Here is a 25,578-nt window from a genome sequence, read left to right as displayed (position 1 = left end):
ACCCTTGACCTTGGGAGAAGAGCTGGGGTTAACTAGAGGCATTGGCAAGTAAGTGTTCATTTGTTGTCATAGTTTAAGAGGTTTTTTTAAAGGTGTGTTATTTAGTCCTGTGAATGAGATGTGTACCTATATGGTAGAAGAAGGGCTGAGTGGCTTTGGACAAGTTACCTAATAACAACCTCTTGGCCTCAGGTTTTTGTTTTTAAAATGTCACTTAACCTTTGACTGCTAGACTGACTAGTCTTTTAGTGTTATGCTATCCTTAGAATTCTGATTTAGTTTGTTTTTTTAGGTGATTTTATTAATGGGATATTTTTTATTTATTTATTTATTTTTATTGCTTAAAGTATTACAAAGGGTATTACATATGTGTCCTTTTTCCCCCCCGCCCTTGACTCTCCTAGCCTCCCCTATCCCCCAGTGTCTTATGTCCATTGGTTATGCTTATATGCATGCATACAAGTCCTTTGGTTGATCTCTTACCCCCCTCTATTAATGGGATATTTTAGATGACTAGATATTCTTATCTGAGTTACTTTATTTTTTAAATATATTTTTATTGATTTCAGAGAGAAAGTGAGGGGAGAGAGAGAGAAACATCAATTATGAGAGAGAATCATGATCAGCTGCTGCCTGCATGCCCCCCACTGGGGATGGAGCCTGCAACCCAGGCATGTGCACTTGATCGGAATCGAACCCAGGACCCTTCAGTTCGCAGGCCAACGATCTATCCACTGAGCGGAACTGGCTAGGGCTGAGTTACTTTCGATTCAGCTTAATGAACATATTCTCATTTTTTAAATGTTGGCTTGCTTTTTTATTTATGAAAAATTTCTAATTGATTTCCAAGTAAGAGAATGCTGATAGTTATTTACTCATTAACATTTTTTTTTCTGGGGAGAGGAGACACTTACTGTTTCTCAGGGTCTCAGGAGGCCTCAGGTTGAGCTGGGATTACTGGCTTCTCCCAAAAGGATGCTATTCCATGGCTATGTTCCCCACCAAGGACAGAAACTGAAATCTGGACATGTCTTCATTCTTGTCCTTAAAGATATGGGACATGTCTGTGTCACAATTAACATCTGACAGGCAGTGGATCATCTTATTTTTTGTTACTTGGAGGGTCGTTAACATTTACATACCTATTGTGTGGCAAAGTGTATCTTCCCAGCACTAAGGTATAAAAAATAAAGTATTCCCTAATTTTAAAAAACATAGTCTGGTATTGTATAAAGTATATTGGCAACTGTACTTATAATATGGTAAGTGCTGAAATAATTACCTTCAGAGTGCTGCAGGAACACAGAGGGAGAGAGTGATTATTTTTGATAAGCAAATTTGGTGGTAAGAAACAGTTTAACAGAGGAGGGGATACTTAAACTAGGTCCAAGTATGAGTAGAGTTTGCTGGGCATTGAAGGGTTGGTGGTCTGTAGGTGGATAAACACTGGACACTGAATATTCAAAGTTATTTGAATTTTGGCTCATTTGGGGATATGGAAATGTCACATTGTGATGCTTGGTGATAGGTAGTTATATAGTTGTGTGTGTTGTTTTTTTTAATTGGGTGACAATGGTTAATAAGATCATAAAGATTTCAAGAGCACATTTCTATGATACATGATCTGTATATTGCATTAAGTTCCCACCACCCACAATCAAATCATCTTCCAACACCATATATTTGGTATATAGTTCTGTACCCCTACTTCCAGTTCTGTTTATTGAATTAATGACTCCCTTTATAGCTCAGTCATTGTTACCCTCCTTCTCCCCTCCTCCCCCAAACGCCACAAAATTAGGGATATACTCTCCATTCCTCTGTATTCATGGCACTTAGCTCCTATCTCTTGTAAGGGAGGGCATGAAGCATGTTGAGAAGTAGTAGACATTAGCCAAAACTGGGCCATGTAAGGGAAATGAGGATAGCTAAGAATAGAGGGTTTTGAATACCAACCCAGAGTTCATACTTAATTTTCTCCACCACTCTCCTGGTTCAGAGCTTTCTTATTTGCTTATTATTTGTGCTCATATGTGGACTCTAATCACTTTTACTCTTTCCCCCAATGTACTTAATTAGTTTGAACGTTATTTTTTCATAATTATTTACCCATTAAGTTATAAGCCCCTGAAGGGTAGGGAATGCTTTCTTTATGAAACGCATAGTGCCTTTAACCTTGCATTTCCAGTAATTGGTACTCCTTGGGCACTTAGGAATGACTTTTCCAGTAATTCTAAAATTATTGTGTGTTTTGTTTGTTTGTTTTTAATATATTTTATTGACTTTTCACAGAGAGGAAGTGGGAGAGAGAGAGAGAGTTAGAAACATGGATGAGGGAGAAACATCGATCAGCTGCCTCCTGCACATCTCCCACTGGGGATGTGCCCGCAACCCAGGTACATGCCCTTGACCGGAATTGAACCTGGGACCTTTCAGTCCGCAGACCGACGCTCTATCCACTGAGCCAAACCGGTTTCAGCTAAAATTATTGTTTTTTTTAATTTCAATTGGGATTTTACATTTAGCAATACATTTATATGACTATTCTAGGTGAAGTTCATTGAAGGGTCTTGCACTTTTATGTTTAAGGTTTATTGTTTTGGTTCTTTGCTTCTCTGATTGTACTATAACAATTAGTGTTTTGCATTTGTCCCCCTTGTCAGGAGGCTTTTATAATCAGAACTGTTTGTGTGTTTTGTTTTGTTTTGCAGCTGACAGTGAAGACAGTACTGTATCAATCCAAATAAAGTTAGAAAATGAAGGCAGTGATGAAGATATTGAAACTGATGTACTTTATAGTCCACAGATGGCTCTAAAGTTAGCTCTAACAGAATGGTTGCAGGATTTTGGAGTACCTCATCAGTACAGCAGTGAGTTTTGGGCCATTTTTTGTAATGGGGTTGGATCACATGGTTGAGTCAAGAAGTAAAGAACATTTGTGCTGTGCCTTGCCATAGGCCCACCAAACAAAATGATTAGGGATCTAGAGAAAAGTAAAGTTTTTGAAATCTTTTGGTTGTAAATAGCTGTTATCTTGATGGAATGCTAATTTGCTTTAAAAACATTTATTTTGAAATACTTAACTGTTTTTAAATGCAGATCTTCAAACGAGAGGATAATAGGTGTTGGCATGTTTAGGAATGTTTATCATCTGTTTCTTCTTTCTCCACTTCCCTGGTGATTTTAGAGAAATTGTACTTTTCTCAGGGCTTATATTATTTGGAAGCTCAAACTGAGGTTCCAGTTTCAGATATGATAAGAAAATGTCTCTAGATCTAATTTGTTCTGTTTCTAATTCTGGTTATTTTTGTGGCAATTTGTTTTTGTAGGTAGACAAGTTGCACATAGTGGAGCTAAAGCAAGTGTAGTTGATGGGACTCCCCTAGTTACGGCGCCCTCTTTAAATGCCACAACTGTAGTTACAACGGTTTACCAGGAGCCCATTATGAGTCAGGGAGCAGCCTTGAGTGGTGAACCTACAGTTCTGACCAAGGAAGAAGAAAAGAAACAGTCAGATGAGGAACCCATGGACATGGTAGTGGAAAAACAAGAAGAAACAGACCACAAGAATGACAATCAAATATTAACTGAAATTGTAGAAGCTAAAATGGCAGAGGAATTGAAACCAATGGACACTGATAAAGAGAGCATAGCTGAATCAAAATCCCCAGAGATGTCTATGCAGGAAGACTGCATCAGTGATATTGCCCCTATGCAAACTGATGAACAGATAAACAAGGAGCAGTTTGTGCCAGCTCCAAATGAAAAGCCTTTGTACACTGTAGAACCAGTGACTCTGGAGGATTTGCAGTTACTTGCTGATCTATTCTACCTACCTTATGAGCATGGACCCAAAGGAGCACAGATGTTACGCGAGTTCCAGTGGCTTCGAGCAAATAGCAGTGTTGTCAGTGTCAATTGTAAAGGAAAAGACTCTGAAAAAGTGAGTATACTTATTTACCTGCTTCTCTAGCTTGGATGGGTCCCCATGTTGATGACACTGGTAACTGGCAGAAAATTGACCAGATCTTAAAATACGTTCTGTAAAGTGGATGTGCACTCTACCAAATCTGGAACAGAGAGTTCCATAGTTTGACCTTACAGTTAGGAATGAAGGAAAGTCAAAGTTGATTATTTTAGGAAGATCTGTTAGTTTGAGTCAATACACACTTTTATTGTTTGTCTAAGTTTAAGCAGGCACCTGATAGCAAACAGCTTAATTTAGAACTGTTTTAGATTATTTTATTAAGCTTGCAAATTTTTGAGTCTTTTTATTGATTCTCAATAGATTGAAGAATGGCGGTCACGAGCAGCCAAGTTTGAAGAAATGTGTGGACTAGTGATGGGAATGTTCACTCGGCTTTCCAATTGTGCCAACAGGACAATCCTTTATGACATGTACTCCTATGTTTGGGATATCAAGAGTATAATGTCTATGGTGAAGTCTTTTGTACAGTGGTTAGGTAGGTGCACCAGGAATAATCTCTTCTCAGATATATTGTCCCTTAAAGAAAAAAAGACAGATTATCCCACAGGAGAAAAACATTTAGGGAATTTGCAAATTTCCAAATCTTTAAATTCTTTGCCTAGAATTTTTTCAAACATGTAGCCTTTGTTGCAGACTTGAGGTACTAGTCTCAGTAAATACATCGAGTACATTGATTTTTCTCCCTTGGGCTAAATCGGCATAAATATCTTGAAAATGTGTTAGAAAGTACTGACTTTAACTTACTCCGACTGAATGCTTCCTGGATGGAACCCTTTATTCCACTTTTGTCTGATTTGGAGACGAGACACTATGAATTGTGACTCTGGAAGCTCTCTGCTGCTTGCTGTGTCTTGATAACATTAATGCCCTTTAACAGAACAATTGCTGAAATGACCTAAGGGGCCTGGCAAGAGGAAGCCATCCTCCCAGCCCTGTGCGCATGCGAGCTTTAGTGGTGGGCTATTCTGGTGCTACTTAGTATGACGTCACATGGCTTTTTCTTTATTTCTCTACAAGTAATTGGTTTTAGCAGGGGATGGGAATTAGAGTCCCCTAAGAACTCTGTTCATTAAATGGACTTCTGTATGTCTCCTTTGAAAACAGTAATTTTTTTCTTTAATGTTAAAACTTGGTAAAAAGCACCAGCATGGCCAAGTTTCTCCAGAGACCTCATTTCATTTCCAGGTTATCATTCCAGCTGTAAGGAATATGTAATGGACTTATAATACAGCACACAGCAGGCAGCAAGGCTAACTGATATGTCATAGTTTTCATAGTAGTCACAAATACTATGATGGGTTACATGGTCTTGGTTATGAAGTAGATGTGTGAAATACTGTGAGCTTAGATTAAGGAGTAGTAGCAATGAGATTTCTCACTTTCTACCTATATACTTGGGGTTCTTAAATATTAAAAAATAAGTTTCCTTGTGATACAATTAGCAGCTAAGAGTAGTCTCTGATTGTTAATTTGAAAATATAGAACTTTGGGTTTCTCTACATACAGCACAACAGGTAGAAGAGAGAATTTTTACCTTTTGTTAAAAGGCTCCAAGAGATACTTCTTTTCTGTGATAGATGTCTGCTCTTAGGCTCAGGAAAAACCTTTGTGTTGGTTGTTGGATGGCAATAATTGCCTTCCAGGATTCTGGCCAGAGGGTTATAATTATCTCTGGTAGGGTGTTAAATATTAAATTTCTACTCTGAAATCTGGATTACTGAGCTTGAGAAAGTATATCTTAAAGTATTTGATATTCAGCTTTTAATTCAAGAATTATTAAAAATTAAATTCTTGATTATATAGATAATTGTGTTGTTTCCTCTCAGGCTTTACCTCTGTTTTGTGCAATTATGGTGCAGCTTTCTCAGGTTATATAGATAGCTGCTGTACAAGCAGAGCATCTTAGTTTTAAATGATTATCTTCGAAAAGCTTACAAAAAGCTCACGACAAAGAGTATTTTCATGGTTCTGTAGTAATTTCAGGGAGTTACCAATTAGAGCCCTTTGTTTTCCTCCTCTCTCCAATCCAGCTGGCATTCAGTCCTTTAAAGAATGTGGCTGTGCAGTACTTTTGATTACTAACGACCTCTATTATCTTCTTCCCCATTGTGTACAGATGGGAGAATCCTCAGCACAAGTGTCTACTACTATTGGATGGACAGCGGCAGATGTTCACAGCGCGTCATGATTAATTAGTTTAAATTGAAAGGCTCTATCTGTGAGGTAGCTCAGGTAGATTTAAGGGCAGTAGATATGAACTGAAGTCACGTTTGCGCAGCGACTGAGGCATTAACCATATTTTCATTTACACAGCTCTTCGTACATGCAGCTTTTTATTGTAATAGTTGGAAGTGCTAGTTACATTGTAGTCTCAAAGTGGGGGGTAGGGGAAATTGGCTGATCTTAAAGTTTGAGAGGTACAGTTTTTTTCTGCAGTGTAAATTTACACTGAACTGTGGAATGGGGCACGTTCTCTTCATAGCCTAAATTTTGACCCTATTCATATTTATTTTACAAATATCACATTATATGTTTTTTTAAAAAAACACCCCTACCCCTACAAAACGACAAACCTGGATATAATCTCTTAATGGGCCTGAATTGTCAACAAAAAAAATTGGTTTGCTTTGGGACTGTCTGACTAGCACACTATATACCTTGTACTGATGAGACTGTTAACTTGAACAGGAGGTAGAATGCTGTCTTCAAATGGAAAAGACCTGTGTTGCGCTGCTTATCTTGTCAGAAGACTAGGCAGGTGATTCTGATTTGGCCTCCACATATTTGCCTTTAATTATCTCTATTGTTAGCTGCCTTTATTGCATGTGAATATGAAGGTGACGAAGTGGTAAACCTTAATGCTGACTTCTGGACCTCAAAGCCTTGCTACTTCAAGCATCTGTTCAGTGCACTGCAAAGATGATAATGGCCAATCAGAGGAGCCAGATGTTGTCATACTTTTAAGAAAAGTATGTCTTAGCTCTGGACAGATTAGGAGCATCGTTGGCTCTTCTTAGTTCTCAGTTTCTGTCAGGCTGGTATTATTACTAGCCAGTTTGAATTGGATTGTCCTTTTTTTAGAAAAAATGTATTGTTCTCATTGTGGCCAACTTATGAACACTTTCCTTTATTTATTCTGCTGAACTTAGTCTTCTGACAAGATTAACCCTTTTTCTCCCCTTTTCCCCTTTCCTGTACCCTTCCTCAAAATGTGACTTCAGACAGGTTTAATTCCTTCATGGGCTGTGATAATAAAATGTCTCATTATCTGTCTCATTCATTTCACTTTATAGTTACTGTAATTTTACTACAGAGCAAGCAGCTGACTTGATTTTTATAGCCATTTCTAAACAATATATAAACTTGACCCAGACAAATTTGAGACTTGCTTTCCTTCCAACAATTAAAGGGTAGAACTCTTAACATTGATTATTAATCAGAGGAAGGAACATCAGTATTGAAATTCCATTATGAATTAAAAAAAATTATCACAGCCTTGTCCTGAAATCCTGGATTATTGTTGTTAGAGAGCTATTTCCACAGTGTTTGTTTGTTGGACCTTTGAGACCCCAGGAAATCCCCTTTCTCGTAACATTCTCCGCTTGGATCTGATCTCAACAGGGTGTCGTAGTCATTCTTCAGCACAGTTCTTAATTGGAGACCAAGAACCCTGGGCCTTTAGAGGCGGTCTAGCAGGAGAGTTCCAGGTATCAATATGAATTCACAACTGAATTGACATTTTCTTTGTTTTATGAGAAACCTTATGTTGCGCATCAGATGGCTGGAAGGATTGGTCTGCCGAAGGCTTTCTAGTCCCAAATTCAATTTAGTTACATAGCTGGATTTTAAATCAAATTTTCCTCCTCTTTCACAGTAATTTCTGAAGGAGATGCTGCCAATTCCCCCCGCGCCTGCGAAGCGCAGCGGCTCTAGGTATACTTCACATTGTTTCTTTGCAGGTCGCACAGCATTTTAATCTGCGCCCGCAATGCACAATGCGCGCATGCTTGTCTGCCAGTGGAAACTCCATGAGCAAAAAGGATGAATACCCAAATGATGGTGAAAGGGCTTATGGATACTTTTCACAATTATTTTATAAATAAAACTTACACTTGAAAGAACAGTCTGTTAATGAAAATGTGAACAAAATATGAAGCATTTTTGCTATTAGAATTTGTTCATGGACTTTTCAGGTGCTCTACTTTTCTCCCCCCAACAGGTGCTCTGCTGCGCACAGCAAACTGAAGCGCATTGCTTTGGGGATTAAGCGTCTCCTGGACAGATAACCCTCTTCAGACCAAACCTCTCCTTCTGACATTCTGTTCTGCCATCTTTTAGTAGAAGGATGGTCTATATGAGATTGTTTTTTTTTTTAAAAGAAATTTGTCATAATTGGAATGGATTTTTTTTTTTTTTTACTATAAATTTAAATCCCTGTTAATAAGCCACTAAAACTGTAATTTAGTTTGGGTAATTTCTATTCAGAAGCACTTCCCTCCCCCAGTAAAGAAGTGTTTATTTTAGTAAAGCTTAGTACACCCCTCGTCTTTAGGTCTGCCTGCAGTAGCCAGTTAATATTAAGTTGGTAGTCTGCAGTGTTCACTCATGTAAAGAAATGAATATCTTCCCAACACTAATCCATCTTCTTTTTCCTCCCACAGCGTTTGCTGCCAATTGATGGGGCAAATGATCTCTTTTTTCAACCACCCCCACTGACTCCTACCTCCAAAGTTTATACTATCAGACCATATTTTCCTAAAGATGAGGTAATTGTCTGTCTACCTACCAACCTGGTGTATGGTTATGGTGCATGTTACTATTTTTCCTTTGAACTCATGGTTAAAAGAATTAGTTCTGTCTTAAAACATGAACTTTAGGTAGAGTTAACTAAACATTGATCATGGGCGAGGGGGTATATTTAAGGAAGAACCTAAGAAGGAGTTCAGACTCTTATTATCTTGTGCTAAGTTCTTTAATTCCTCCCTTAAATTAGATGAAATGTATTCAGAGTTGAAATTACTAAACAGAGTGTCTAAATGATATGTTGTCCTTGGCTGATTTTCTCCAATGTATTAGTATTCTATAATTTTCAGTTGGGAAATGCCTACAGGCTAGCGACAGAGAAAAGAAAGCCTGTTTAAAGACAATAACATATCCCAGAAAACAGACACAGTTTATAGTTTGCTGGATTTTGAATGCACTACTTACTGCCTATATACACTCCCTACAAAGCACTTTTCAGTGTTTACTATAACCATGCTACTTTCTACTGATTTTACAACTATGATTCAATGAGCAAATCTTTATTTAAAACAGCAAAGGTTGATAATTATGACAGGCCAGGCATTTTGTTACCTCCTGTCCTAGAAGTCTAGTCTGACTTACGAATCCCATTGTTAAATGATGTTGCCAGTTTTCTTGATGTGTTAGTTAACTGGATTATATTTTCAGGCTTCCGTGTACAAGATTTGCAGAGAAATGTATGACGATGGAGTGGGTTTACCTTTTCAAAGTCAGCCTGACCTTATTGGAGACAAGTATGTGATGAAGTATTTGGATTGGTTGGATTTGGGAAGTAGACATTTTTCAAAGCCTGATAAAGGTTGAGGGGAGGTGATGACTGGAAATACAGTTTTTTAGAAATCCCACGTTTAATAAAATTTGAATATTAAGATGTGTGTATTTCCAGTTTTTTTCATATACCAAGTATAGTTTCCATAGATTGTCATTCAAATACTTTGGGCCTTAACATTACTGATGTCTATATTTTGTGTTAGTAACTTACAAACTCATTCTGGCTTTTTTTCTTCTGAGCAGGTTAGTAGGAGGGCTGCTTTCCCTCAGCCTGGATTATTGCTTTGTCCTAGAAGATGAAGATGGCATATGTGGTTATGCCCTGGGCACTGTAGATGTGACCCCCTTCATTAAAAAATGTAAAATTTCCTGGATTCCCTTCATGCAGGAGAAGTATACCAAACCAAATGGTGACAAAGAGCTCTCTGAGGCGGAGGTAATGCACAGGTTTAGAATTTCACTATAGTAATTTTTACTGAATAAGTATTTATTAAAAAGTAAGCAGATAAGTTTTTTTTTTTTAAAGTAGATCCATCTTAAAATCTCAGTGCTTCCTGAATTTCTTATAGAAAAGAATCTTAGGGCTTATTTTTTTATTTTTTTTATTTCAGAGAGGAAGGGAGAGGGGAGAAAGAAACATCAATGATTAGAGAGAATCATTGATTGGCTGCTTTCTGCACGCCCCCTACCGGGGATCAAGCCCACAATCCTGCATGTGCCCTTGACCGGAACCGAACCTGGGACCCTTTAGTCTGCAGGCCGATGCTCTATCTGCTGAGCCAAACCAGCTAGGACTTAGGGCTTATTCTTAGCATGCTATTTTCTTCTGTTCCTTCATTGTTAGGACTTTTTAATTTGGAAGCATAGTTATAATACTTTCTTGGGTAAAAACACAGTATAGACAACCTTCCTTTTTTTCTCTCCCTGTTTTGAAGCACCAGACTTAAGCATGTTATGGTCTCTTCTCTGGGGACTCAGGACAAGTGTAGGACAACATTTGCTTGGTTGTAAGGAGGCTAAGTTGGCTTTCTCAGTAATGCTTTCTCGTAATTAAACAACAGTAGGGATGAGCTTCTGAGAGTCTGCTTTCTGATAGGAGCACTTGTTATGTCTGTTCCAACTATAGTGAATATTTCCTCTAAAAAAATGTGCCCCACATTGGTCAATTAATGATTATTTTGGTTTATATATTGCATATGCATTTAAAAACCCCCCACTATTTTACTTATATATCTACCCACAACTAGCTTTATTCACACATCACTCTGTAAAAAAGATTTTAGGGAGAGAGAGAGAGAGAGACATTTTTTTCCATTTATGCATTCACTAGGGGCCCAGTGCACGAATTTGTGCACCTTGAAAGGAACTGTGGGCTGCGAGGCTGCTGTGGGCACAGGGGCAGGTCTCAGGCATCCTCCATGTCCCTACGCGGCCCCTCCTGCCACAGCCCCCTCCACCCCCGTCCCCTGTCTGCCAGCAGCCCCACTCCCACCACTGCTGCCACGTGCTGACGGCGCTGGCCCCACTCACACCTGCTGAATGAGGAGCTATCGGGGCCGACGCCAGCAGTGGGTGTGAGTGGGGCTGGCACCGTCAGCGGGTACAAGCGGCAGCTGCTGCCCCAATTGCCCCTCAGGAGCAGGGGAGGTGGAGAAGCCCTCAGGGACGATTGTGGCCAGCAGGCACTGCTCGCACTCACTGACGGTGCCAGACGCTGGCAGCAGGTGTGAGTGGCGGCTCCAGTGCCAGCAGCGGGTGCGAGTGGGGCCGTCACCAGCAGCGGTTGTGAGAGGCGGCTGCTGGCCCCGCTCGCCCCTCAGGAGCAGGGGGAGGTGGAGAAGTCCTGAGAGGCAATTGGGGCTGGCAGCTGCCACTCACACCTGCTGACAGTGCCGAGCGAGTGCTGGGCAGGACTGTGGTGCGCAGGAGCAAAGAATTTTCAGTAACCAATAGACGCTCGTTTCCATAACAGCGACTAGCGCCCCACCTTGGTCTGGTGCCCCCCCTCACCTGCTCCAGCATCCTGCTGCGGCCAACGCCTGCTATGTTCTGCACACGCCCCCTTGTGGTCAGTGCATGTCATAGTGACCGGTTGTTCGGTTGTTCAGTCTGTTTGCATATTAGGGTTTTATATATAGAGATTGTTTGGTTATTGTATGTGCCCTGACCAGGGATCAAACTTGCAACCTTGGCATATCAGAATGACGCTCTAACCAACTTAGCTATCTGGCCAGGGCCAGCACATGCATTTTTATTGTTTGTTTGTAATACCACTTGAGGATATTTTTCCATTGATCTTTTAGAAAGAGTGGAAGAGAGAAGGAAAGAGAGAGAGACATCGATGTGAGAGAAACACATTGATTGGTTGCCTCCTGCACGCGCCCTGACCAGGGCCCTGGCTGGGGAGGAGCCTGCAACCAAGCTACGTGCCCCCGACCGGAATCGACCCTTTGGTCTGCAGGCCAATGCTCTATCCACTGAGCCAAACCAGCTTGGGCAGCACATGCATTTTAAAAATTAGTTCCTTCTTAAGGATAATTTTTTATGTTCAATAAATACTTTCAGGTGTATATTGGGCTCTTAGTTTGCTCCTCCTCTTTTCTGAAACTCTCCCTACACCAGTGCATTCACATTCTCTCTGTAGGTTTTTATTTATTTTTATTTTTTACCTTCTGCCCCTAGCCAGATGGCTTTGTAATAAGAGGCTGGTTGGGAGTGGCCTCACTAAGGATTGCATGGACACTGACTGCAGCATGCTGGGACTGAGCTGTTGATGTGTTGCTGCTCCATATCTGACAGTTACCATTTTCAGCATAGGAACATAAAAAGAATGACCATATGAAATGTGTCTATTAACAAACTTTCTTTAAAAAGTGGTAAAATGTAGCCTTAGCTGGTTTGGCTCAGTGGATAGAGTGTTGGCCTGCAGACTAAAGGGTCCCAGATTCAATTCCTGGTCAGGGCACATGCCCGAGTTGCAGGCTCATTCCCCAGTGGGGGGCATTCAGGAGGCAGCAGATCAATGGTTCTCTCTGATCATTGATGTTTCTCTCTCTCCTCCCTTCCTCTCTGAAATCAATAAAAAAAATACCTATTTTCAAAAAGCGATAAAATATACATTACATAAAAGTACCATCCTAACCATTTTTAAGTGTACAGTTCAGCAGTGTTAAGCACATTCATATTTTTTATGCAAGCCTGACAAATTTTTAAAATTTTATTTTGGCCCTAGCTGGTTTTGGTCAGTGGTTAGAGCATCGGCCCATGGACTGAAGGGATGTAGATTCCATTCTGGTCAAGTCCATGTTGGGCACGTGTGGGAAGCAAGCAATCAATTGATGTCTCTCTCACATAGATGTTCTCTCTGTCTGTACCCCTCCCTTCCACACTCTAAAAATCAATGGGAAAAATATCCTCGGGTGAGGATTAACCAAAAAAAAATTGATTTTGAATCATTTTAAATTTAAAGAAGTTAGAGATAATACAGAGTTCCTTTATTTATTTTAAAAAGATATTTTTATTGATATCAGTGGGGGAGAGAGAGAGAGAGACACACACATGAGTGATGAGAGAGAGTCATGGATTGCCTTTTGCACACACCCTACCGGGAGAATGAGCCTGCAACCTGGGTATGTGCCCTGACCCGGCATTGAACGGTGATCTCTGGTTCATAGGTCCATGCTCAACCATTCAGCCATGCTGGCAGGGCTACGGAGTTCCTTTATATCCCTCACCCACTTTCTACATTTGTCCAAGTCTACCAACTTTGGTACATTACTATAAATTTCACTACTCACCAGTTTTCCCACTAAAGTTGATATTCTGTCCCAAGATCCAATCCAGCATATACTATATTTAGACAAAGTTTTAAAAAGTGAAAATGCTTTAGCTAGAACTATAAGTTAATTAATTCTCCATGTGATAATTATATGACTGGAGGAGTTATTGAATATTATTTTTTTTCCTGTTACTGAGTTCTGTAGTTGGGATATAAATATAGAATGAGTGGTTACTGAAAGTCAAAAGAGATTCTAATTTTTAGAAAATTCTCATTTTTAGAAAATAATGTTGAGTTTCCATGAAGAGCAGGAAGTGTTGCCAGAAACTTTCCTTGCCAACTTCCCTTCTCTGATAAAGGTGGATATTCACAAAAAAGTAACTGACCCAAGTGTAGCCAAAAGCATGATGGCTTGCCTCCTATCTTCACTGAAGGCTAATGGTGAGTACATATTTGTGGAGTTGCTGGTGTTTGGGTTAGGTGGGGACAGGACTATATTTTAGGTTAAAAAGAAGTTAATTATAGTGAATGTACATTCCCTTCACCACCATTTAGGATTTGGCTTCTGAATTATTAGTTGTCCAAGAATTGTATGAGTATTAATCATTGAAAAATGCTTCTCTTTTACACAATGAATGCTTATTTTGAGCCTCAAGTAAATGACTAACTGTAATCTTTGGGCAATACAAAAGTGGGCAGCTTTTGAGCCCTCATTAGAGGGTTGTTGATAAATGAGAATGCACCTGTTGCATATTTGTATCATTTGAATCAGTGTTGTCCTTTTGTGGGATAATTTAAACAACACTACGGAATTCTTAGTGTTGTGCTTGGAACTTAATATTAAAACATTAAGCAGAGGTATCCTTTGCTTTCAGGTCTGTTACAACCTCTTCCCCAAAAGGTTTTCCTTCTGGAGAAGAGTTTCACTTACAGTTGAATTTTTTCAATTGAGATATATTTGACAGTTAAGAATTGTATATACTTACTGTACAATTTTATGATTTGGAATATATTTCAAAATAACCACATTCAAGCTAGTTAACATATCCATCATTTAAGATAGTTATCACTGTAGTATTTAATAATGATCATTATTAATATTCATTTAATATTAATACAAATTTTTAAAATTGTAGGCTAATAAACAAGTTCCCACTATGATTTGTTTGAAATATATTAAAAGAGTAGTCACAATTTATATCCACAATTCTACTTATTAATGTATTTTGATTATTTGTTTTATTTCTAGGCTCCCGGGGGGCTTTCTGTGAAGTAAGACCAGATGACAAAAGAATTCTGGAATTTTACAGCAAGTTAGGCTGTTTTGAAATTGCAAAAATGGAAGGATTTCCAAAGGATGTGGTTATACTTGGTCGAAGCCTGTGACATTTGACACTATGAATTGTCTGAAAGTCTCTTAACTTCACCTGGTGGGTGGTGGTGGGGATCTTTATACAGTTCAGCCTCTGGAGCGGCCACAGATCAGCCAATTGGGATTGGAAACAAAGAAGACTATGTAAAACTCATGCATCATATTTTGAGACTACTCACTGGTTAGAAGATAGTACTTCTGCAAATCCTATATGAAATAGATATGTGGGCCCCTTTTTGGGTCTTGTGTTAGGTGTCAAGACCTCTTACATGGGCTTATAGGAAGGGGGTCTTCAATAAATCTAGTCAGCACTGTTTTCTGCATCCAGTGTGGTTGCATTTCTCACCTTAGAGTAATCAAAATCATTTGTCATCCTCCTTGGCTTATTGAATGAAATGTCTCTTATTCTTTGGGGACATGGCAGAGATGAGAAAGATTTAGTGGGTTTCAGAGCCTTCAGGGTAGAAATTCCAAGTGGGATGGTTGTGGCATAGTATAAGCTGAATAAATGATTTCAATTTTGGGCAGTTATTCTGCTTTTTGTAAAGCCATGGCCAATTGTCTCCTGTAGTGATGATTGGTTCAGGCATGTTGTGCTTCGTAGGGACAAATGTGCATTTGTTTGTGGCAAAAGCCTAAAAATGACAAGCTTGTAAATTTTTTGTATATAAACTAGCTGTGATCTGCCTACCTTTGTGTTTACCGGTTTTGTAATTTTTTTTTCATTTTGAAAATGAAAGGTGTGATTCAGGATGGCACTTTGAATAATATAAATCAATGGAAAGTGAATTTTTCTTTTGCCTTTGGTTGGTTGGTTAGGCTTTTTTTTTTTTTTTTTTTTTTTAAGTGCCTCCCACCTAAGCTAGGCCACAACCACTTTGGGTATAAGAGCCTAACTTCATAGGACTCAATCTGTTGCAAGTGCAGTCACTTCTAGAAATTAACCTCAATACAGGTCAGCATGTGTAATGTTAGTTTGACATCTGTCAAGTAGGGCTCAGGGACTGATTGGTCCCATTTGCCCTCAGATCAGTTGTCCTTTAATTTCAAGACCTGTTACTTCTGGTTTTATTAAATCACAGCCTAATTCTTGCATGTTTGTATCGAATTTTTAAAAGAGACAAATAATGAGTATACTTTAATCAATGACTTAATGATTAATTTTTCCTTTAGCCACAGATTCTGAGAGCTTCATGTATTTTAATTTAGATTTGGTGTATTTAAGGGTTCTGAGCATGAGGCTAGCAGGTAATTTCTGCAGGATTCATTTTTTCATTATGACTGGCTGACTTCTTCATAGATTCATAACAGTATTTTATTATCAGCTTCCCTGTAGTTTTGTATCAGCTGATTAACTTTGAGCTGAGAAGGAAAGGGCAAGGAGAAGGAAACTTGAAACATACTTTTCTTGATAGGATTCCATCAGGATGGGCTTTGAGAGAGTCTTCAAGAATGGTACCTAGAAGGGGTACCACTAGTGACTTCCAACCAAGGCCCATGAGTGGCACTGAATGGGTGAGATGAAGGGAGGAAAGGAAGGAGGCCTTCTCATTTTCAGGGTAGAAACCTCTAACTGATGTTGGAAAGGTTGGACCATGTTTGCATTTTTAAGCGCTGAGGTGTGAAAGGAATATCTCTACAAGATAATGGTTTAAATGGCTTAGTGTCACAGGTTTCTCTTTAAATACATTTTCTACACTAGTGAACAATTGTGGCATTTTATCTGGAGGATTTCAGGGCCAGCCTCCTATGGAATCAAGATTTTTAGCGTTCGCTTGTGGCTTTTTCTTGGCTTTTAATAACTTTGGCTAGTCTTCTGGTCACAGATGCTAACTGTGAAACAGATGTCCAGGCCTATACATTCATCATGCTAGGATTGTAAAATGCTATGCTACCTTCTATGGTTGTGAATATTTATTAAGGTTGGAATGACATTACCTTGATTGTTTAGATCACAGCTCAGTTCCTGTAGAAAATGAACTGTAAATTATGTGAAGATCATGCAAGAGGCAAAATAAAACTTGAAGTGAATGTGTATGGTGGTGTACTGTGTAAACCTAATTTCTGTTTCTGCCTCCTACCTTTTCTCCTGCCCTTCATGCCTCACCTGCAAGCAAGTATTCCTCCTCCCTCTTCATAGCTGTTCCAAGTTAAGGACTGGCTGTTGAAGGTAGTCCTCTCCTCCCATCTCCAGTAAAAGACCTCCTTTCAGGTTTTCCCAAGGCAAGGCAAAAAATTAGAAAAATAGACTGGCTTTTGGCCTAGCCACCGTTTTGCCAGTTTTAACTTGGGTGTAAGTAACTTGGGAGCAAGTCCTTTGAGTGAGTTCCTGCCATCCAACAGGATAAGGAACATGCTTTGTGTGGTTCTTCATTAAACGGTGAAAGATGGGGAGAGTCGTCCAAATGATGAGACAGGAGTCCAAGGGGAAGGACGTTCTGGGATGATTTGGGAGGAGCTCGAAAGATTGCAGGAGCAGGAGTTAGTCCTGCTAGCAAGCGCCAGCCTCTGAAGCTCAATGAAGATAAGCCATCTGGATAGTAAGCTGCAAGGTGTTGGAGCTGGAAGCGTATCTAGGAGAGGGAGTGATTTGGGTACGAGATACCTGGTGGTAAAATGTCACTTAAGGCTACTCACTCACTTGGATCAAATGCAAATATGGGCGCATTTCCTTTGCTTTTTATAAGAAAAATGCTGCCCTGAAACACCTTTGCTGGGGGAATTGGAAAGGTTTCCGTTTTTATACCTGGTTTCCCTTTGACGTAAGTTTACCCCGGGTTGGGAGAGATGGAGACATAGAGGGTGTGACGAGCTGGAGAACATGGAGGTAGGCGCTGCCCCCAGAAAGCCTTGGTGGTTGTAAGGAGGGTGAACGCGAGCATTAATCCCAAACCCACGCTTCCGTAGTCTCGTCCTCCTTGCAGCCGCGGGCTCGGGGGCGAGGCCGGGCTTCCCCGCCCGGGCCCAGCGCTTCCGGTCCCCTCCCAGGCGAGCGTCCCCTTTAATAGGCGGGGCGGCGCCGCTGGGTTCCCCAGTACGTGTCGGGGCGGGGTTCCCGGGCGCCCTCGCAGCATGGCCGCCGCGTTAACGTTTTGGGGTCCGGAGAGCCGCGCTCGGGCCGGGGGTGTCGGGGCGCTGCGGGCCCCAGCTCCGGTCACTATGGACAGTTTTTTCTTCGGTATTGAAGGAGGGGTGAGGGTCGTCCTGGGGCGGGGAGAGGAAGGGGTGCAGGGGGTGCCCAGCATGGGTGGGGGCGGAGGGGGCTCGCACGCGGCTGCTGGAGCGGAAGTGGGGGCCGACCCCTGCCCAGATGTGCGGGGCGGGCTCAGGGCTGAGCGCCCAGGTGTCTGGAGAAGTGGGCGTGTAAATGGTGGTCGGTCAGTCCATGGCCACACGTGATGGAGTTTGGGGAAGCGGCCCCCCTCCCCCCACAATCATGCACACTCACGCCATTATGTCTTCCAGGCTGTGAGCTTTCTGGCCACACCCGCTCTTTCACCTTCAAGGTAGAGGAAGAGGATGATGCGGAGCACGTGCTGGCTTTGACCATGGTGAGGGGTGCGGAAGGGGGGTGGTGGTGGATAGCTTGACCTGAGCAGGCCACTGGTGGGCCGCTGCCCGCAGCCCACCCCCAACCTCTTCTTTAGGGGGAGTCACCTCTGCCCAACCCCCCAATCGCCTGCTCCCTTGGCTAGGTATTCAGAGAGACCCTGAGGTTGAGCAAATTCTAGGGTAGATGCCTCCACTGTGTTGTCAACACCTGCTTAGGGAGGCCCCAAAGTCTTGTGTACCCTTCCCAGCTCTGCCTCACCGAGGGGGCCAAAGATGAGTGTAATGTGGTAGAAGTTGTGGCCCGTAATCATGACCACCAGGAGATTGCAGTCCCCGTGGCCAACCTCAGGCTGTCCTGCCAGCCCATGGTGAGTTCCCTGGCCATGCCTGGGAGGGGGGAGGGGGAAGGGGGAAGGAGGGAAGGGTTGGGCTAGAAGACCTTCCTCCTTGTCTTTCTCCCAGCTCAGTTTGGATGACTTCCAGCTTCAACCTCCTGTCACCTTCCGCCTGAAGTCAGGTTCTGGTCCTGTGCGGATCACTGGGCGGCACCAGATTGGTGAGAGTCCTCTCCTTTGCCATCGGTGGGCTCTCCATCAGGTCTCCCCCTCCCCGTTTTGGCTCCTCCTGACTCCACACTCTTGCCCCATCCCAGCCTTATCTCCCAGTGTAGCTGCCATACAGGTTCTGCATGATGTGTCCTTCACTTTCTGTCCTACGCATGCCTACCTCCTTCATGGAACCTGTCTCAGCTTCTCTAGCTCCAGTGATGTGTAACCCTTTGGCTCTTTGTCACCCAGTTTAGTATCTGAGGTTCTTTCCATCTATTTTTTTAAAATATATATTTTTTTATTTTCAGAGAAGGAGAGGTAGAAACATCAGTGATGAGAGAGAATCATTGATCAGCTCCCTCCTGCACGCCCCACACTGGGGATCGAGCCCACAACCCGGTCATGTGCCCTTGACTGGAATTGAACCCAGGACCCTTCAGTCCACAGGTGGATGCTCTGTCCACTGAGCCAAACTGGCCAGGGCGGTTGTTCCCACCTAGACTAAGTGCTGGGAGTTCAGGGCCCTGCCTAGCACCACAGTGCATGAATGAAAAACATAATATGAAGGAGACCTGGCTTTAACCATCTCCCTTCCTTTTACTGCTTGTGTGTACACCAGTTACTGTAAGCAGTGTTTCTGAGGAAGAAGAGAGCGAAGAAGAGGGGAGTGAGGAGAATGAGGAAGCTGAATTGAGCCCCATTCTGCCTGCTAAGAAACAGAGGGGCAGGCCCTAGCCCTCCTTGGTGAGTGGGAGGGCAGGGTGCCCAGCAGGGTCTGGGAGGGCAGTAGGAACAGATGAGGCCTAGATGCTCATCCCTTCTTTGCTCTCCTCAGGTCAGCTAGCTGCCTGCCATACATGCCATACACCACGTTGCTGTACAAGTATCAAGAATTTTAAGTGTCTTTTTCATTGCACGGGGGGTGGGAGTGGGGTCTTGGGCTGGTGCTAGGAGAAAGGGGGTCCCATTCTCCGTAGGGTCATGATGTTTTAATTCTATACCATGCCTGGGGCTTCCCTTTTCTCCAGGGGTGGAACTCTGAACTGTCCTGACCCTCTCTCCCTACTTGCCTTTGAGGTTGGAGGTCAGCATTTGAAGCTCAGGACTACATATTTTAAACACTTTTTACATTTTTGGATAAAGGATGAAATAAAGTGGTGTGGAGTTTTTTTGCAACTCATTGTGTGGCTTCTCTCCCTGCTGTGTGGCATTCCCCTAGGGACCACCAGGTGGCACTGTGGCAGCACTGAGGGTGGCCCCAGGCCTGGGGGAGGGTGAAGACATGTGGGATCCTGTTATCCCTAGGCCAGGCCTAGGCCCAAACTGCCTAGCTAGAAGAGGACCTCCCAACACCAAACCCATTTCCAGTTCCTACAGGTGGGGGAGGGCCATCCCAGGAGGTTATCAGCATCCAAACAAGGGGTCTGGGCCTCTGTCAGCACTCAGGCTGATGGGCAGGGGGGCAGATAAGGGGGTTTAAGCAGCCCGAGGAATGTGCATCTCTAGCCCCATGAGGGGGCTCAGGGTAGGGAGGAGGCCAGTCTTTGCTCCTCCTTTCAGCCGTGCAGACTGTCTCCGAGCTGATCTGGGCCCTTAGAAACCTGATTCCAGGGACCAGATGGAGGGGGTTGGCCAGATTGGGTGACAGGGAAACCAGAATCCTGGTGGCCTGGCATATGGGGGCAGAGAGGAGCCCTTGGGATTCAGCCTCCTAGGTTAAGGAGTTTCTGCACACACACACACACACACACACACACACACACACACACACACACACACATACACTCTCTCCGCCTGATCTAGGGGCTCTGGTGCCTGGAATCACTTGGTTCTGGGGCTTGGCTGCTGCTGTGCCCTGAAGAGAAAGGGATCTACTTGATGTGATGTGTTGTCTATGTGACCAACTCTGGGGTCAGCAGTTCAGCAGCTGTGTTGAAGGGGTGGGGGTGTCTCAATGCCAACAAACAAACAAACAAATAAAAGGTTCCCTCCTGAGATAGCCTGGGGCCAGACATGCTGAGGATGGACAGAAAACAGTGCCTGGTGGGGCCAGGCCCTCTCCCTCCCACAGATGAGTGCGCAAGTAGGAGGGGTCCCTAGATAACCTGAAGGGGCTGGTAGGGGCCAGCTGAGGTAAGCTTTGGAGAGAATGTCTCTGGAAAGCACTCCCTCTTCAACACATCCCCTAGGAGAGTTTCCCTCCTCTTTGTGGTGAGGAGCAAAGAGGCCCAGTTTACAACTTCCCTTTTTCCTTAAGTTGAAGATAACGGAAGATGATCCCTCTGTTTTGTAGTGATCAGGGTCGCAGGCCCCTTTCTCCTCGCCAAGAGGACTTTCCTGAAGAGCTTCTACCAGGAACCAGGGTGGAATGGGGCAGCCAGGCTTGAAACCAGTCACTTTCCCACAGCAGGGAGTAGCAGTTGTTCTCAACCTTGGCTGCACATTAGAAGCACCTGGGAATCTTTAAAATCCTGATTTCTGGGCCGCATCCTACAGAAATTCTGTTTCTTTGTTATGGGATGGGGCCACAACATTAGTAACAAAGAAACAGAATTTCCGGAGGATGAGGCCCAGAAATCAGGATTTTAAAGATTCCCAGGTGCTTCTAATGTGCAGCCAAGGTTGAGAACCACCGTAGTAGAGGGATGGAGAGGGAGAAGCTGGCGCCCTCTGGTGGGCAAGGGTGGAACCACCGGTGGCCGTGTCGCTCCCCCACGTCGCCTCTTGAGGGGCTTGAGGCTTGCTGGGGCCCACGTGCCCGGCAAGTGGTCTGGGCCACCGAAGTTTGGGCGGAAGGCGAGGGGATAAGTTACTAAAACTGAATTAATTCGTTTGTTCATCCATCATTCACTGGAAGGGCTCCGGTTAGAACTCTTCCCTACCTCCTCTCACTTGCAGCCTCCAAAGCCCTTGGCACGTGCACGGTTGGAGGCGCGGGAGACCCGCCGGACGCTGGGAAAAGTAATCTCTCAGGGCTCGGCAGGGGGGAAGGCCGACCCAGCTACCCCCTGCGCACGGCTCAGCTCAAATATTTACCTCCAGCGACGCCGCTGATGGCTCATTGTATGCCTTGACTTTTGTCTTGGCGGGTCTCCGCGAGTCCCCTCCCGGCTGCTGCCCTCAGTGGGGGCCCAATCCACATCTGCCCCTTGGTCCTGGAGTTTCCCAGCCTGACCGGGCGCCCCGCGGATAGAACTAGGAATTCATTTTTCTCCCTCCTCGCCCCCGTCTCTCCTCGATTCCCATTCCTGCACCCTCAGCGCACAGTAGGAGCGCTGCCAATTCCCTCGGCCACAGAGCGCAGAGGGGTGAAGGCGTCCACCGGGGCTGCAGAGCGCTGGGGGGAAGGCAGGCCCGCCTCTGGTGCGGAGACAGGGAACGACTCCCAGACGGAGCCCGAGCGCTTAACGCGGTCTCGACGATTTGCATTTGAAGGGTCGGCGGAGAGTCCGCGGCGCTTTGAACGCGGGCGCAGGAGGCGCGCGATGGAGCGAGCGCCAGTCCCGGCGGCCTGCGCAAGCTGGGGGGGATTTGAGGGGCCAGGGGTGGGCCCCGGGCGAGGGATGCGTTTGGAAAGAGGCTGAAGGTGTGTGTTTGGGTACCCGCGAGGGTGTGTTTGCGGAGAGAAGCTGTGTTGGTGAGGAGTGTGTGTTTGTGTTTATAAGAGGAGAGAGAGAGAGAGAGAGAGAGAGAGAGAGAGAGAGAGAGAGAGAGAGAGAGAGAGAGAGAGAGAGAGAGAGTATTTGTGTTTGCGAAGTGTGGGGGCGGCCGGGAAAGGTGGCCGGGCTGTCACTCAGCCATCAGGTTGACAGGCGCTCCCTCATCAGGGCCAGGGAGCTCTGATTGCAGATTCAAGGAAACAAAATAGCAATTGTAATTACGGGGCTTTGATAAGATAAAGGAGCGGGCGAGCTGGCTGGGAGGCTAGCAAGGGAGGGAGAGAGCAGCCTGCTGGGCCCCTAAGGAGTACTTGCATCTGTCACTCACAGAGCGTGCCCAGGCTGTACCTGGGGCCTGGTTAGGGTGTGTCCCCATCTGCAGCCCTCTGGAGACACAGGCTTTTGGGGAGATGAGAAGAATCCCCCCAAACTGAAGAGGATCAAGTTCAGGGGAAGTTCTCCAAATGTAAAGGAATTCTGGTCCCATAGAGGCAGGCCCTTTGGTGGAGGTTAAGGAGCAGGACTAAAACCCTGACCTCCACACTTTTAGGCCCCAGATGCCCATCTTCTCTGGGGGAGAGAGAGGAGGGTGGGTTAAGATCACAGAGGTTCTGCCCAGGGCCTTCAGAACCTTCTGGAGACTCCAGAACCTGGTTGGATGGACCCTGATCGGAGCCAGGAGCTTTGGCTTTCACCCCCACTCCAGGAAAGGCTGCTGCTCAGAGTGACTCTGGTTGTGACTCCAGGACTATGTACAACACGCTAAGGGTAGGCTGGATGCCGGGGTCCTGCTCCCTGTTCTCATCAGACTGTTTTCAGAGGACTGGTCCCTGGTGGGGAGAAGGCCCTTCTCATCCTCTGCTCTCCATCTCTCCATTCATTCATTCATTCATTCATTCATTCATTCATGTATGCAAATAAACCTTTTCAAGGGCCTCCTATGTACAGGCATGAGGTTAAGATGGTGAGTATCCCGCCTGCTTGAAGCAGTGCAGCTGGGGAGGTAGACACTCAACAGGTGTCCGTCAGACCTCTAACATGGAGGAGCACAATAAAGAAAAAGGGATGGTCTGGGCTGTGGGCACTGGAGCCCACCTCACCGGTCTCCCCACACCCACCCAATGCAACCATCTCCCAGTGGGTTTAGCAAATAAATGGTTGTGTTTATGATTATTATCTGTTGGGCCAAGGGGTGAAGGCAAGTCTCCCTGGTGCTGAGGTCTAAATGCTTAGCCGGTTTCTCCATTACTCATTCATTGCATATGAACTGCAGAACAACCTGCCCAGCTCTGTGCCATGAGCTGCCAGTTCCGAAGACATGGTCCTTGCCTGGAGGTCTGCCTGGACAAGAGCCAGTGGAGTGAACAGACTCCTGGAGGGAGTAACAGGTGGGCTCAGGAAGTCCACTCCTCTGAGGAGGGTTGAGATCTTGGGACAAGTCCTCTGACTCTCTTTTCCCATGTGTACACTGCTCAGGGCTAGCATTATGGCTGGGAGCGGGGGAAGGTAGGACACAGAGAAAGGAGAGGTAGGCAGAACCTGGCTGTCTGCTGGAAAAAGGCCTGCGTTCTGCCTCCGGCCTAATGGCTTCCCGAGACCACCCATCTCCTCCAGCCCAATCCCCAAGGACACGAAGGGCCAGGGGGGCCTGGAAGGTGTGGTCAGAGGCACCAGCTGGGCTGGGCATCAGCGACTCCACCTGCTGCTTAGAAGTGCCCATCCCAGGGCACCTCTACCCACCAGCTGCTCCCAGAGAGGCACTGTGGCTCCCGAGCTCCCTCTCCCCTCCACCTGGGAAGTGCGGTGGTGAGGCCAGGAGGGTCTGGGAAAGCTTAGACAAGCCCATACCCTCTCCTTCGGCACTTCCCCCACCCCCGTTGACACAAAGCACTGGTCCCTGTCCAGTACGCAGTAGGTGTGTAAATACCTCAAGTGCACAAATGATGAGACTCAGAGAGAAAAGCTGGCGGCCTGGATGAAGGCTCTTCCCCAGGTAAAGCAGCCGACAGTAGTTATTTTTGCCCCATCAGCTTGCTGCTTTGGGGGTTGGCAGGGACTGGGGGGTCCTTGCCAGGGACTTCTGGGCTCCCTCACATAGGTGGTTCCTAGTTCCCCCCAAGTCTAGGCGGGCGTGTGTGTATTTGTATGGGGTAGAGGTGGGGGACAGGGGCGGGAGGTGATGGTGATAAGGGGGGCGGGAGGGGAGAGGGGAGATTTCTCTCTCGGGGCTTCTTGGAGACTGAAGGAGACGGGAGAGACAGGCCAGGCGAGGTATCCGCAGGAGGATGGGGCTTGATTCCCTGTCGCACACGCACGCACCGCCAGAGAGCCGAGTTCACAGCCCTTCGGTCCAGCGTCAGCGGCCACTTCCCAGGGGCAGGACCAGCAGGAGCGCACAGTAGGTGGCTCAATCACCGGTCGCATAGCCTGGGGCGAGAGTGCACCGGGCCGGCCCCCACGGGGGAGCCCAGACACCTTCCAACTCAGCCGCACCGGCGGTCCGGGAAGCGCCTGCGGAGGGTCTGGGGACCCCATGGAGCGGGCCCCGAGGCACCCCCATCCCCGCGTGTCCAAACCTCAAGAGCGCGCGAGGGGACAGGCCCCGGATGGGGGAGAGGCGCCCACCCCGGTGGCCCACACCCCTCCGGCGGGTCCCCAGACCCCTCCCCTGGCCCAGACCCCCAATCCCAGACCCGCCGGCCGCCCCGCCCCGGCCGCCCCGCCCCCGCCCCGGGCTGCCTCCCGGCCCCAGCTCCCAGCCGGGGCTGCGGGCTCCGGCCGCCCGCCCCGCGCTCCCCCCTTGCGCCCGGTGCGGCGCCCCCCGCCCCCACCCCTCCCCCCCTCCCCTTCCCACCTACTCACCCACCCTGCCGGCCCGTTACCCTCCGCCTGCTCTGGCTCCGGAGTCGCCAGCGGCCACCGGCTCCCGGAGCGGCGCAGAGCGACTCGGCGCGGTCAGCTCGACCTTCCCCGGGACCCGCGGAGCCGCGTCGGCATCGCCGCCGGGCCCCCGCCCTCGAGCCGCCCTCGCTCGCCGCCGCTCCCGGCTCGTGCGCCCGCGGGCCGGCGTCATCCCGCCGGGCTCCCCGTGCTCCGGGCCGCGCGCC

At 45.7% G+C, this 25,578-nt stretch overlaps 2 protein-coding genes across 5 annotated transcripts in view; both read left to right on the top strand.

Moving 5' to 3' along the window:
* The window catches only part of OGA (O-GlcNAcase), a 28,221-nt gene extending 11,474 nt beyond the window's left edge, over window positions 1–16,747 (top strand). For 2 of the 3 annotated variants that reach the window (XM_059661175.1, XM_059661173.1), the window contains 9 exons: window positions 2,712–2,870; window positions 3,330–3,943; window positions 4,289–4,463; window positions 7,610–7,695; window positions 8,650–8,754; window positions 9,440–9,525; window positions 9,806–9,998; window positions 13,622–13,781; window positions 14,590–16,747. In XM_059661175.1, the coding sequence (XP_059517158.1) occupies window positions 2,712–2,870; window positions 3,330–3,943; window positions 4,289–4,463; window positions 7,610–7,695; window positions 8,650–8,754; window positions 9,440–9,525; window positions 9,806–9,998; window positions 13,622–13,781; window positions 14,590–14,726 (1,715 nt within the window). In that variant the 3' untranslated portion in view covers window positions 14,727–16,747. The remainder of the gene's footprint in view (window positions 1–2,711; window positions 2,871–3,329; window positions 3,944–4,288; window positions 4,464–7,609; window positions 7,696–8,649; window positions 8,755–9,439; window positions 9,526–9,805; window positions 9,999–13,621; window positions 13,782–14,589) is intronic. The other variant, XM_059661174.1, reaches the window with a different exon arrangement.
* A 991-nt stretch (window positions 16,748–17,738) lies between these two features.
* Window positions 17,739–19,988, top strand: NPM3 (nucleophosmin/nucleoplasmin 3). Of its 2 annotated transcripts, none has more exons than XM_059661185.1 (6): window positions 17,739–17,890; window positions 18,178–18,263; window positions 18,513–18,632; window positions 18,727–18,820; window positions 19,432–19,556; window positions 19,841–19,988. In XM_059661185.1, the coding sequence occupies exons 1-5, from the start codon at window positions 17,785–17,787 to the stop codon at window positions 19,545–19,547; spliced, it is 522 nt and encodes a 173-aa protein (XP_059517168.1). In that variant the 5' UTR covers window positions 17,739–17,784; the 3' UTR covers window positions 19,548–19,556; window positions 19,841–19,988. The 2 variants fall into 2 exon arrangements, with proteins under 2 accessions (XP_059517168.1, XP_059517167.1); XM_059661184.1 differs by having other exon boundaries at window positions 19,648–19,988.
* The last annotated feature ends 5,590 nt before the right edge of the window (window positions 19,989–25,578 follow it).

This window comes from Myotis daubentonii, chromosome 13 (assembly GCF_963259705.1).
Source record: "Myotis daubentonii chromosome 13, mMyoDau2.1, whole genome shotgun sequence".
NCBI classification, from domain to species: Eukaryota; Metazoa; Chordata; class Mammalia; order Chiroptera; family Vespertilionidae; genus Myotis; species Myotis daubentonii.
This window is presented reverse-complemented; position numbering and strand designations above follow the sequence as displayed.

Coding starts and splice junctions, on each gene's coding strand:
- NPM3 (XM_059661185.1), top strand. CDS start 17,785: ATGGCCGCCGCGTTAACGTTTTGGGGTCCGGAGAGCCGCGCTCGGGCC. Junction 18,264..18,512: donor ACGTGCTGGCTTTGACCATG/GTGAGGGGTGCG, acceptor TACCCTTCCCAG/CTCTGCCTCACCGAGGGGGC. Junction 18,821..19,431: donor CACTGGGCGGCACCAGATTG/GTGAGAGTCCTC, acceptor TGTGTACACCAG/TTACTGTAAGCAGTGTTTCT.